This window comes from Propithecus coquereli, unplaced genomic scaffold, assembly GCF_000956105.1.
Source record: "Propithecus coquereli isolate 6110/MARCELLA unplaced genomic scaffold, Pcoq_1.0 Scaffold456, whole genome shotgun sequence".
Lineage (NCBI taxonomy): Eukaryota > Metazoa > Chordata > Mammalia > Primates > Indriidae > Propithecus > Propithecus coquereli.
Genome location: NW_012150352.1, coordinates 883,901 through 896,228, shown reverse-complemented (window position 1 = coordinate 896,228; position 12,328 = coordinate 883,901). Strand labels below are relative to the sequence as shown.

Genomic DNA, 12,328 nt, shown 5'->3' with positions numbered 1-12,328 from the left:
CCCTGGACCAAGGCTGAGGCAGGTGCCCACCCCCTGCCTCCTCCGTGCTGTCCAGCCCCAGCCCTGTGGAGCAGGATGGATGTGGTCCTTGTGCTCTGGGACCAGGGCTGGGACAGGGGAGGCCAGGAGGCTCCCAGTCTCCGTGCAGAGGTAAGGGTGGTGAAGCTGGGCACACAGCCCAGGAGGGCAGCCCTGGGCAAAGGCCTCTGCTGCAACATGAAGGCATCGGGTGAGGGCCCCACCTAGGCCCTGGTGGCAGTGGAAACCACAGAGCTGTCACACAAGCCATGCGTAGGCCATGAGGCATCTTTATTTTTCTGAGTCACATAGGGCTTGGGCTTTAGAGCCTCTTCCACGTAGGGGCTATCACTGCCAAGGGAGCGTCTGAGCCCAGAACAAGCACTTGGGCTGAGGCCTGGTGGGATCAGGACATGCCCCCTGGAGTGAGAAGGTGCTAGAATGCTTCAGCCCCACTACCTGCCCAGCCCTGGGGCAGACAGCAGGAAGGCTGGGCCTGTGTCCCCTTTATGAGACTATTCTAGCGTTTGGACAGAAAAGCCCAAATGTAAGTGGGTAACAGGCATAGCCAGGGTCCACCAACCTCTCCTCAGAAGGGTGATCCTGCAGGCAGCTGGAAGGGCAGTGGCCAGACATTACGATGACAAGTTGCGCTCAGTGTTCTGTTGCCTGTGGCCACAGAAGGGCAGGGCTGCCTTCCCAGCCATGCTGGGTAGCAGGGGCTGCAGGGCCTCATCACAGCGCTGCCTTCCCTGCCTGGAAGCCCCTCTGCTGCAGCTTCCGGATCAGCTCCAGCAGGTTCATCTGCAGCATCAGCTCCTGGCGTGCAGAGGGCCCTGTGAGCACAAGCGTGGCAGCTGGCTCCTTCTGCCCCCACCCAGAGGCAGATACTAGGGCCCAGAGGTGCCAGGCAGTGAGGCTCCAGGGCCAAAGTCCTGGTGCAGCCTGGCCACGGCCTGCCAGAAAGGGGTAGGACCCAGGCCTCCACCCCCAGCAGGGCTGGCTGTTGCCCTGGCTTGGCACACTGGGAGTTGCGCACAGGAGGGGGGCCCTGGAGCACGCAGCAGGGCTAGCTAGGGATGTTGGGCTATCTCCTGGCTGGCCAGCTGGCTTACCCTCCTGTGGGCAGTAAGCCTGGCTTCTGTGGGAGCAGAAACCCTTCTGGGAGCCTCATTTCCATCCCACCCCCATTTCCTGGGCCTGGGTCCCTGGGGACCAGCAGTAAAACCCAGGTGGGATTGGGCCTTTGGGCACCAGTGACACTGGGGGTGGGGGCAGGGCAGGCCCAGACGCTGACCTGTGGGTTGGTGGTCACGTAGAAGCCGGCCACCCCTGCCTTCTCGAGTGTGCTCTGCTGGTCAGCCACCTTCCGGTCTAGCTCCAGGACGATCTTGCGGTCCATTGCCCGCTGTTCCTCTCGGATCCGGTGCTCCACAGCCTGCCACAGTGGGGGGAGTGAGGGTGGCTCGGGCTCAGCCCCCTGCTCACCAGTGTCCCAAACACATGCTCCTGCCTGCTACCCCAGCCCCTTACCATCCCCAGTGGCACCGGGTCCGAAGGCACTGACTTGTCCTCACCATGCCCACCTGGGCCTCTCCCTGCTCCTCCGCCAAGCCTAGAAAGGGGCTCTGAGGGGTTCTACTGCACACCCCGGCACCTCATGCATCTCCCCAGGCATCCCCCCATGGCTTGTTGGTTGTTCCTAAGCTCCCCGGGAGAAGGATGGGCCCCTTCCTGGCTGGCCCTGTCACCCCACCATTGCCCTTGCACCCCTGAGGCCAAAGGGCACAATGACCCCCATCAGCACTTGCTCCATGTGGGCCCCAGCCCACCAGGAGCTGCTGTCCCAGTGAGCAGGGGACTCACAGAGGGCCTTCATTCCCCACCCAGCCCCAGGACACCCATCCCCCCAGGAAGAGCCCTGTGCTGGGACTCACTGGGGCTCAGCGGCCCACAAAGGCCCAGAGCAGCCACTGAGTCCCTCTGACCAGGTGGTGCCAGCCCAGCCCCCTGCGAGCCTCCTACCTCCAGCTCCCGCTGCTGGGCTGCCTGGAGCACTGGCAAGTTGTGGGGCCGGCAGGCCTGCTGGGCATCCTGGTGCCTCTGCCGCAGCGCCTGTTTGAGCACTGGGAGGAGATGAGGGCCTGTCAGCCTTGAGTGGAGGGGGAGCGGCCCCTTGGCACACCTCCTCCCTTGTGCTTGCTCCTCCAGCCCACCACAGAACAGCCAGGCCCAAGGGGTGGAGGGAAGCCCTGCACCAGGGGCAGGGGCTGGGTGCGGCAGCAGCTGCTCTCGCCTGGGCCCCTCAGACCTCCGGGCCTGCTTGCACCCAGGGCAGGGCCCTCTAGAAGGTGTAGGGCATTAAAGAGGGCAGGGCCTGAAGGCTGTCAGGGTAGGACAGGCTGGGTCAGGCTGCAGCCGGGCTCACAGGACCAGCCAGAGGAGGCTTCTGGGCCCACATGGCCACAGGCCAGCAGTCCAGGGTGCGCCCTGCCCTATCACTGAGGGGACAGCTACTGGAGTGTCTGACACCACCTGAGGCGAAGGCCTGGGAAAGCAGCAGGAGAACAGGTTCACTCTGCCAGGCACCAGCCTCTGCCCAGCAGGGCTGTGGCTGCCCTTCAGGGTGGCAGCCAACCCCACATCGACAGCTCCCAGCCCCCGACAGCAGCCGGAGGGAGACGGGTGGGCACAGACTGGGAGGCCCAAGACTGGGATAGGCCTGGGATACCACGAGCCCACAGAGGCTCGGTGTAGGGGAGCGTGTGGCTCAGAGAGGCTCACCCTCAGCCACTGGGCAAAGCCCCGTGGTCCCTGCTAAACTGTGCCATAAACACACACATGTGCAAACTGTCCAGTCTGATAGGAATGGACATAGGAAGATGGTATCACAGATGAAAAGAAACCATTATCACAAAACAGAATGTGCAATACCACACAGCCAACACCCTAGACCAGTAGCGTCAAATGGCTAGATCTCCCCAGGCAGGACGGGTCCCCGGCTATAAAAAAAGAAACAACACAAAACTCAATACTGTGCTCCTAGGAAGAGACCTCAGCCTGCAGCCCTTGTCAGGAGAGTCCCTGAGGCTCCTATGCAGGCAGCCTGGTCCCCACTGTGCCCATAGCCTTCCCTAATCTGTTTCTTGGCACTCTATACACATCTCAATAATGGCATTTATCATATTGTATGTGTTTGAAACCAAGAGCCATCCTTGAGATGTCTCCATAATAGAGGGACAAGAAAGAGACAAGAAAGTTATCTGGTTACAGTGTACACAAGGGGAAGGCAGGGTGCAAGGAAACAAATGCAGGGAAATTCATCTTCACTCCATTCACCAAACATTGCTACGAGCCCCAAGTCCACTGCCAGGTTCCACTGGGTAGGCAAGCAGAAGGCAAGAAAAGCACCATGATGGCTGCCTGGGCACAAGGGGCTTGGCCTCAATAATAACCAAGGAATGCAAAGAAGGCAGTGGCAGCCAATTGCCTGCTAAACCAGCAGGAAAAGCAAAGTCAACACGGGCTCGCCTGCTGCCAGTGGCACTGGCACCTGACCTGAGCCTCCCGAAGGACTAATAGTACAGGGTCCAGAGTTACCAAAAACTCCCCTGCTAAAGGGAACCAGGGCTCCCTGGGGAAATGGCCAATTCCAGAACTGAAGCAAGGAAAAAGCAAGAAAAGATGAGCCTCAAGTCCTCCCAGTGGCCAAACACGGTATAGTTTGAGCATTAGAAAGAATGAGCCAGATGTGTGAGCTGTAAGCATCACACACTTCAACAAAAATGCAGAAGAAGACAATCGCTGAAACATTAAGGGAAGAAGTAATAGCAATTCTACACAGACTCTTCTAGAAAACTGAAGAAGAGAGAACACTTCCTGACTTGTCCTGTGAGGCGGCAGTGCCCTGATACCGAAACCAGACCAAGATATTACAAGAAAACCATGGCCCAACATCTGTCATGAACGTAGAGAAAAAATTCTTAACAAGATCTTAGCAGATCAAATCCAACACATATAAAAAGGAGAATACATCATGACCAAGTAGGATGGGAGTCAAGTCATTGTAATTCACCACAGTCACAGAAATTATGATTTACCACGTGATCATCTCAACAGACGCATAAAGAGGATCTGACAAAATCCAAAATCCAACATCCACCCCTGAGAGAAATACGCTAGTCCTGGGGCAGATGGACGTCGCCTGCCCTTGGGGGAAGGGTTCTGGCATCACGTGGAGGAATTTTTTCGACACTCGACCAGCATCTAATCAGGTTTCTATCTATTATCCAGTTTACAGGAAAATAGGGGTGGAGAACCAGATTAAATGACAGGAAGCAGGTCCAGATAGGTCCAGATCAGGGACATTCTACAGGTAGAATGCCCTGGATTCTTGATAAAGTCAATGCCACAGTAAATGCTGGGGACTGTTCCAGAAACAGACTAAAGTGACTAACTTCAATGCATGAACCTAGACTGAATCCTTACTTACAAACTGATAATTAAGACAAGTAAAGTGACCACGCACTAAAGGTCAGGAGATGCCCTGGAATGGTTGATTTCTCATGAGGCTAGCCTGTGAGGTTGTGCAGGAGTGTTCTTGTTCTAGGATGCTTGCTCTCAATCCAAGGCCAAGGGTGACCCCCCAAGGGAGGCAGTTTTTGCTGTCATCATGCAAAGCAGGACAGTATCTCACCATAAAGACATCTAGCAACAGATGTCAACAGTGTGGGGAGTGCGGGGTTGAAAATCCTGGTTTCGAGGAATGATGAAGACTCGTGGTGAAGTGCTATGGTGTTAGGTATATGTAGGGATATAAAGAACTTTGGCAAAATGTTAATTATTGAATCTTGGTGACGAGCACAAGAGAATTCATTATACATTCCTTCTACTTTTCTTAACGTTTCAACTTTTAAAATAAATTGGGGAAAAACAAAATAGCAAAGGTGGAAATCTTATGGTGCAGGGGAAGCTGTCCCATATAATCTGCAGGAAGGGGGCTCCCTCCGAGTGGTAATGCCAGGGAGGGGCCGAGCTTATGGCTCAAGTGGGAAGCTCTTCAGGTCCGGGAGGTGCCACAGGGAACAGTACTGAAGAATGTGATGTGCAGTTGGTGCGGTGCCCCGAGAGGGATGTAATCCTAAAAGGTGGTGCCAGCGGCAGAGCTGTCAACAGACCTTCATCCACTACAGGGCACTGCAGTCAAGGCCGCCACAGGGTCTGCCTGTGGCCAAGCACTGAGGCCTTGGGCGACGCGTCCCACCTGGAAGGGGATGGGGGCACAGGGCCACAGGGAAGCCTGAGCAGGGAGTTTCTGGTTGTCATGCCAAGAACGGGACTGTTCAACAGACAAAACTAGCTCGGCCCACCGGTCGCCACAAAAGCGCTACTGAAGGCTCTGCGCCCTCGATCTGGTCAGTTTTAGGAACCTCTTCTGAGCGACGCCCGGGAAGGGCCCGGCCTGCGCAGAGACCGAGAGCTCCCTGGGCGCGCCGCGCCGCGCCGCGCCACCGCCCCCGCGCACCTCGGTGCTCGTTCTGCAGGCGCAGGCGCTGGTTGTACAGGCTCTTCTCGGTGAGGTGCTGGATCTCCAACAGTCCCTGCACGATCTCGAACACCGTGCCGTCGAGGAGCGCCAGGGCCAGGTCGCTGAGCGTGGTGTAGGACAAGCGCTGCTGGAAGGAGCTGCGGGCAGGGCGGCGCGGTGAGCGCGGGCGGGGCCCGGAGCCTCCTGCCCCGCCCCGCCCCGCCCGCGTACCTGGGCAGCTCCTTAACCAGGCTCTGCAGCGCCGAAAGCAGCTGGTAGTGCCGCTCCTGCTGCCGGGCCCCGTCCGCCGCCTCCTCCAAGGCGCCGGCGTAGCGCTCCATGGCGCCCGCCGGCCTCCAGCAGCGACGTGCACCCCCGCCTCTTACGTCAGGCTCGAGCGAGGCGCGCTCCGCCCCTCTTACGACAGTCACGAGTGCGGCTCGCCCCGCCCCTCTTACGCAGTCACGAGCGCGGCGCGCCCCGCCCTTTTAATGACTGTTCCGAGTGCGGCTCAGCCCGGTTCCTTTTTACGTCAGTCCCGAATGCTACGCGTCTGGGTGTCGGCCCGCCCTCGCCGCCAAGCGAGGACGCTCCCTGCGTCCTTCAGAGAGGGGGTCGCCCCATCCCTTCGCGGAGGGTCCCAGGAGAGTCTCGCATTGCCCCACCCCTTACCCTGCTTCCCCGTCCGCGCAACTTTAAGGAGAGACTCTGCCGCCTCGGTATCGTGGGATTTTTGAAGCCTGCCCGCCCACCCAGAATCTGCGCGGACAGAGGCTCCGCCCCGCGCCGCAGCACCAGCGATTGGGGCTCTGCAGTCCCCGTCCCCCTGTGGTCCCACGGAGGAGCGGTTCGCTGGCCCGTGCACCGTCTAAAGCCAAGCACTGGCTGGCACTGGGGGCTGTCTGCGCCCGACCCGCCCGCCCCTCTTGCTGGAGGCTGAAGCTGTCAAAGGACCACACCTGGAACTGCTTGGCCAAGACGGACGGACACTGAGTCCCCGTCTGAGGCTGCCATGATCGCCCAGTGTTGCCCACCCCACAGCCCGGACTCTGAACCCGGACTGCATGCTCCCAGTTCCCTGTGCCCCAGGTTCCCCGCCCTCCGGCTGGGTGCCCGTGCCAGCTGCTGTGCTGGGCGCTGAGGGTCCCACTCTGAGGGACCCTAGCTGGCTGGTGTCGACCCAGCTACGAACAGCCATTAACAGGCGCGGTTCTGGTGGAAAGAACAGCAGTCGCAAAGCCCTGCTAGAGTCGGGGCTAGGGCCACGTGAGGGGCTTGTCCTAAGCAGTAGGAAGCTCTGAAGGGTTTGGAGGCACAGACACGATGATTTACGTTTCACAAGATATTGTTTAGCTGCTAGGCTGTTTGCACAGACTGTGTTAGATGACCGGGCTTCGACTACGAGGGGTTGACAAAGGAAGGTGGGTGGGTTCCCAAGCCATCTGGGGTCACCCTGCAGTTCTCCGTGGTCTCCAGTTTTTTCCGGGATCTATTTCCTCAGCCAGGAAATAGGCTCCTCCCCGCCCCCCAACGTCCTTGCGATCCCTTCTGGCCAGAAACCGGGAATGAATAATGACAACATGCTCTTAGATCATTGCCATGGAGTATGGAGGGTGCGCCACAATCCAGAACCTGACCCACAGGCTGTCGCCCTGCCCTCCAAGCCCCCTGGGGAGTGGCAGCCTGAGGTGGGACTCTGGAGCTTGTGGGAGCTGAGCCTGCAGCAAGTGGCTGCAGGAGCCAGCTGGGAGGTTGTCAGTCTGGGCACACCTTTCAAGTGTACGTCTGCTTTCAGCCCCTCTGTTCATGAAGGGCGCCCACGTGAAGACCTGTCCACACAGGGAAGCCCCATGCGATAAGGATTTGTGCTGTGGCCACCTGTGCAACAGGAAGTCCCTTTCGCCCACCCTTGTCTGACCTGAACCAGCTCCCCAACCCCAGCAGCACCCTTCCCTACATGGTTGTCGACTTAGAGAAAGAAACTGAGGCAAAATTAGTGGAGAGTTTATTTGGGCCAAGGATGAGGACAGCTGCCTGGGACACACTTCCAAGTTGCTTTAAGGAGTGCTCTGTCCGGCCTTTGACACAACCAGGATTTTCAGGGCAAAGGGGGACAAGGGATGGGCTGATACAAAGTTGTCTGACAGGAATTCTCACTGGTTTACAGAGGTAGCGTTGGTTAGTGATGAGATATGCATTGTTGAGCTATAGGATATGAGTTATGGTGTCCAGCGTGTGGTGATTCATGGCTACTTGGCGTCAATTAGTCTAGAGCCTAGGTAGCCTGTGGCTTCAAGAGGTAATTATTTAGCTCAAGGAGAGGGAGATGTCACTACTGTTGCATTCCAATACGTTTCTGGGCCTGATAATTAAAGGGGGCTCCCATTCTTTGGGTAAAAGGTTTTTTTCTTTCTCATTGACATGTGCAATGGGTCACTGAGGCTTGGGGACTCCTGGGCCACCTCTAGGTCACTGGGAAGGGCCTGATCTGGAAGAAGGAGTCCCAGGGATGGGTGGTGTGGGCACCGTCTCCCTGGGAAGTGTGTATAGGAATGGAGGCACTGTTGTGCAGATGTGCAGTGGGGGTGCACGTCCTCTGTGTGTGTGGGCGTGGTGGGGCCACCTGGCACTCCTAGTTGGGAGGTGTCTACTGTGGGCCTTCTTCACTCTGCAGCCACTGTCTACCTCGTCCACCTCCACTTGGCCTCCCAAGTCCTTCAAGCTGGCTGGTGACACCTCGGGCTGGTGCATGGTGACTGGTGTGTACCATCTCTGAGTGTGTCTGGGCAAGTACAGCTGAGCCTGTGGTATGAAGGGGTGAGTGCCTGTGTGTGTGTGTGTTTCTGAAGGCTTCACTGTGTGGCTTTTGTGTGTGTCTGTGTTTTGAGTGTTGCATATGCCTCTCCTTGTTTCTCCATGAGTTCTCGTGGGTCTGGGGTGTAGAGAAGCAGCTGTGCCATGGAGCCCCGGTGGAGGCATATCCACATAGGCCATGCAAAGGTGCGCACCATGGCTGCTGAGTCTCGGTGGCATGTCTGTACTCCTTACAGAACACCAGGGTGCTCCAAGCCCACCTCTCACACCCTGTCTGTCTCGTGACACAGTTTCTCATCACCTCCTGCCCCAGTTCTGTTGAGGTATGAGGCTCCCTGCCACCCAATCTCCAAAAACTGGACCCACAACTCCATTTGGATATCAAGGTGTTACAGAGTGCCTTAGCAGCTGTCTGACATGCCCACTGGTTTGAGGAAAATTCTTCTCCATCCACAGTTAAAGTTCTTATCAGACTGCTGAAGGACTTGAAGATTTGTTTTCCTGGATTTGAGCCCCTCACACCCTGGATCCTTGACCTATGGGGTTACTACCCTGTGATGGACAGCCCCACCAGATGGCCTTTGGCCCTAAATGTGGCACACAGGCGTGGCTTGCAGAGGCTGGCTGCAGGACTGTTCATGCCAGGTTCAGTGGATATCACTGACCCCTCCTGTGAGAGTGGCAACTTCAGGATACACACAGTCATGACCCCGGAACAGGAGGACGTGGTCTGCTACACAGCTCAGACTCTGGCCCGAATCCTCTCATGTGGTGGCTTTAGGAAGGTCCTTGACCAGGAAGGTGATGCCAGCTATCTTGCGTCTGAAATACCTACCTGGGATGGAGTGATAGTGACCTTTAGAAAAGGCCTGTGAGAAGCCACCAGAGAAGATGGAAGGAGAGGAAGAGGAGAATACAGAAGAACCACCTCAAGGAGAAGAAGAGGACAGTGTGGAAACTCAGGAGTGAGTCACTTCCTGTCCTATCCCAGGGGAAGGCTAGAGCCTAAGCGAGCTGCTACTGTCGTTATCTAGTGGCATTTCCATGGGAGAGGGAAGGCGACAGGAAGCAAAATGAGCCCTAGAAGGAAATATCATTCCACTGGCCTTTGATACTGGCTTAGCAGCCAGAATTTATTTGTAATGGTGCATAAAACAATGCTTGTTTTATAAACATTGACACCCATGAAATATATTAACCATATCAAGCTTTGATATTATACCATAAAATTAATTGAAGAAGGTTACCCTTCTCGTTTCTTTCTAGGCTTTAACCATTTTAACTAGAATTTGTTAAAGGTCAGTTAACATTCAGCTGTGAATAAGGCTTTCTCTACTGTTATGTCAGTATAGTTAATGTGAAGACACTTTATGATACATGCTACTTTTGATACACGCTCAGATATATTTTGTTCTGATATTCTCAAATGTATTTGAGGTCTAACGTTTTTCTAGGAGCATTTTTCATTTTATTACACAAATAAGGCACAGATGATTTTTATCATTAATTTCATGACTAACTCTATGGACATTATAATTACTTAGAAGTTCAACTAAAGTTGGGTACATTCCAGAGTTTGGGCTGCCAATAATTCTTTGTGATCATCTATTTTTCCCATAAAACATAACAACTCTAAAATCACTCATGGAATGTACGGCCACTGTTGTTTCTCTAGTTTCGTTGCTTTTGTTGCACGCATGCAATGACTGCAATGCGTCATTGAGGAAATTGACTTTAAATATCCTTTTAAACTCTTCTGTTTCTGAAGGCTTCATGATGAAGCATTAAATCACCATGGTCACAAACTCTGTTCACATCCTTCCTTTCCTGCATGATTTTTGCCAGTGGCCAATATTTGGTTCTGTTGTATTGCTGCTAAAAAGGTATGCCTGGACACAAAATAAAGGGAAGGATTCTTTGGAATGAGTGATCTAGTCACAATGAATCAATTTGCCATTGGAACACTTTTTTGACAAAGTCATTCTTTTAAATATGTTCAGCCATAAATTGAAATAGAGTGTCTAAAACGAACTTTCCCCCTAGTCTAAGGTGACCAGTATTTTAGAGAGTAGACCTCAGGACACAACCACAGCACAAGAAAAAAATATGACAAATAAGATTACACATATGTGTAATTATTTTAACATGAAACATGTAAAGAGGCATTTATTTGGGATTTTTTATTAGTCTGCATTATTTATTTGTGACATAAGTGATCTTATAAAACAGGACTAGGTAACAGTATGAATTACTTGTAATTAGTAGTATGAATAATTAAGTAGGCAAGTGTTTAAAACATTATAACAATGTTTTAAAGTAAAGCTTTATTTTATAGTAGTTTTAGACTTACACGGCAATTGCAGAGAAATCACAGAGATTTCCCATGTAGCTCCAACCGAGTTTCTTCTCCTATTAATATCTTCCATCAGTATTTATCATGTGTCTTCTTAACATCTTATATCTTTTGTCAGAGTTAATGAACCAATATTGATACGCTATTATGAACTAAAATCTGTATCGTATTTGTGTTCCCTTAGCTCGCCTTTCCCTGTGCGAGGGTCCCATCCAGGATCCCACATGACATTTAGCCATCATGTCTCCTTTGGCTCTTCTTGGCTGTGACAGTTTCTCAGACTTTCCTTCTTCTGATGACATTGACAGTGTTGAGGGGGATTGGTCAGGTATTTTGAAGAATATCTCCCATTGTGATTTACCTGATGTCTTTCTGGGGCTATTGGTTTTGGGGAAGCAGATCACAGGGGTAAAATGCTATTTTCATCATTTGGTATCAAGGGTACATGCTTTCAGGTGACTTATTACTGTTCCTGTTCAGTTTGGTCATTTGGTTGAGCATGTGTTTGCTGGTTTTCCCCAACCCCATGTCCATGCTGTGTGTCTTCTTGTGGAGGAGTCAGTGTGAGGAGCCCACATTTGAGCTGTGGGGAGTTAGCTCCACCTCCTTGGTGGCTGAGTCTCTACAGCAATTATTTGGAATTATTTTGCAAAGGAGATTTCTAGTCAACTCCATTTGCTTATGCATTCATTTATACAAATATGGACACCTAGATATTTATGTTATGCTTTGGTTATTATGCAATAGTATAGTATTTTGTTGCTGAATTCATACCTACTGTGGCTGCTGGGTGCTCTTTCCACTGGCTCCTGTTTTCCTTTGACATAATTTTATTTTTTTCTTCTGAGTACTTCCTTATGTTCTGATACTTCAGTATTAACCTGGCTCATATATTTGCTGTCCCAGTCCTAGCATCAGCCATTTCTTCAGAGAGCCCTGATTCCTTTTATTAGAAAATGGTATTAAAAATGCACATCTGGCAGCTAAATGTGCTCATTGCATCTTAGCCCTCACAGCTGATAGTGCAAGGAAGTATATGTGTGTATTTTAATGTCCCCACACACCCTTAATTATAAATATTTTTATTTGGAACTATTTGTGCTTATATTAAGCTAAACATGAATTTATACTTACATCTCTGCCTCTGATCTATTATTACATGGACCACTCTAGCCTTCTCCCCTTGCTGATCTGTAACCTTCCACTTCAACAGTGAGAAACCTGGCTCTCAAGTCATTGTTCCATTTCAGATACAGATAGAGTGGTTTTAGGATTGTTAACTATTACCCCATTGGAAATAACTTTATAAAATAGAATCTAATGTTGAAATGGAGTTCATTTGGCTCTAGCCTAGAGATTCCACTCATTTTCGAAGTTACTTAAGTCAGCCCCAATTTGCCTGACACCTATAGTGTGTTTTTTCATACATTTGTTTCTTAGTCCATTTTGTGTTGCTGTAACAGAATACCTGAGGCTGGGTAATTTTTATGTTTTTTTTTTTGAGACAGAGTCTCACTGTGTTGCCCTGGCTAGAGTGCCGTGGCGTCAGCCTAGCTCACAGCAACCTCAAACTCCTGGGCTCAAGTGATCCTCCTGCCTCAGCCTCCTGAGTAGCT

General features: G+C 52.5%; 1 protein-coding gene and 1 pseudogene across 2 annotated transcripts; one reads left to right on the top strand and one right to left on the bottom strand.

Annotated features, from left to right (window-relative positions):
- Window positions 1-165: 165 nt before the first annotated feature.
- DGCR6L (DiGeorge syndrome critical region gene 6-like) lies at window positions 166-6,023 on the bottom strand. 2 transcript variants are annotated; one of them, XM_012654978.1, is made up of 5 exons: window positions 5,777-6,023; window positions 5,543-5,703; window positions 2,044-2,144; window positions 1,316-1,456; window positions 166-837 (listed from the first exon to the last, which is right to left on the bottom strand). In XM_012654978.1, exons 1-5 carry the CDS (start codon window positions 5,884-5,886, stop codon window positions 754-756), a joined length of 597 nt encoding a protein of 198 aa, XP_012510432.1. In that variant the 5' UTR covers window positions 5,887-6,023; the 3' UTR covers window positions 166-753. The 2 variants fall into 2 exon arrangements, with proteins under 2 accessions (XP_012510432.1, XP_012510433.1); XM_012654979.1 differs by having other exon boundaries at window positions 769-854.
- Window positions 6,024-8,661: 2,638 nt separating this feature from the next.
- LOC105818845 lies at window positions 8,662-9,328 on the top strand (annotated as a pseudogene).
- Window positions 9,329-12,328: the final 3,000 nt, after the last annotated feature.

Excerpts from the sequence above, each read along its gene's own strand:
- DGCR6L (XM_012654978.1), bottom strand. The coding sequence starts at position 5,886 with ATGGAGCGCTACGCCGGCGCCTTGGAGGAGGCGGCGGACGGGGCCCGG. Across the intron at positions 5,704-5,776 it reads CTGGTTAAGGAGCTGCCCAG|CTCCTTCCAGCAGCGCTTGT; the intron begins GTACGCGGGCGG and ends CCCTGCCCGCAG. Across the intron at positions 1,457-2,043 it reads CCCAGCAGCGGGAGCTGGAG|GCTGTGGAGCACCGGATCCG; the intron begins GTAGGAGGCTCG and ends CCACTGTGGCAG.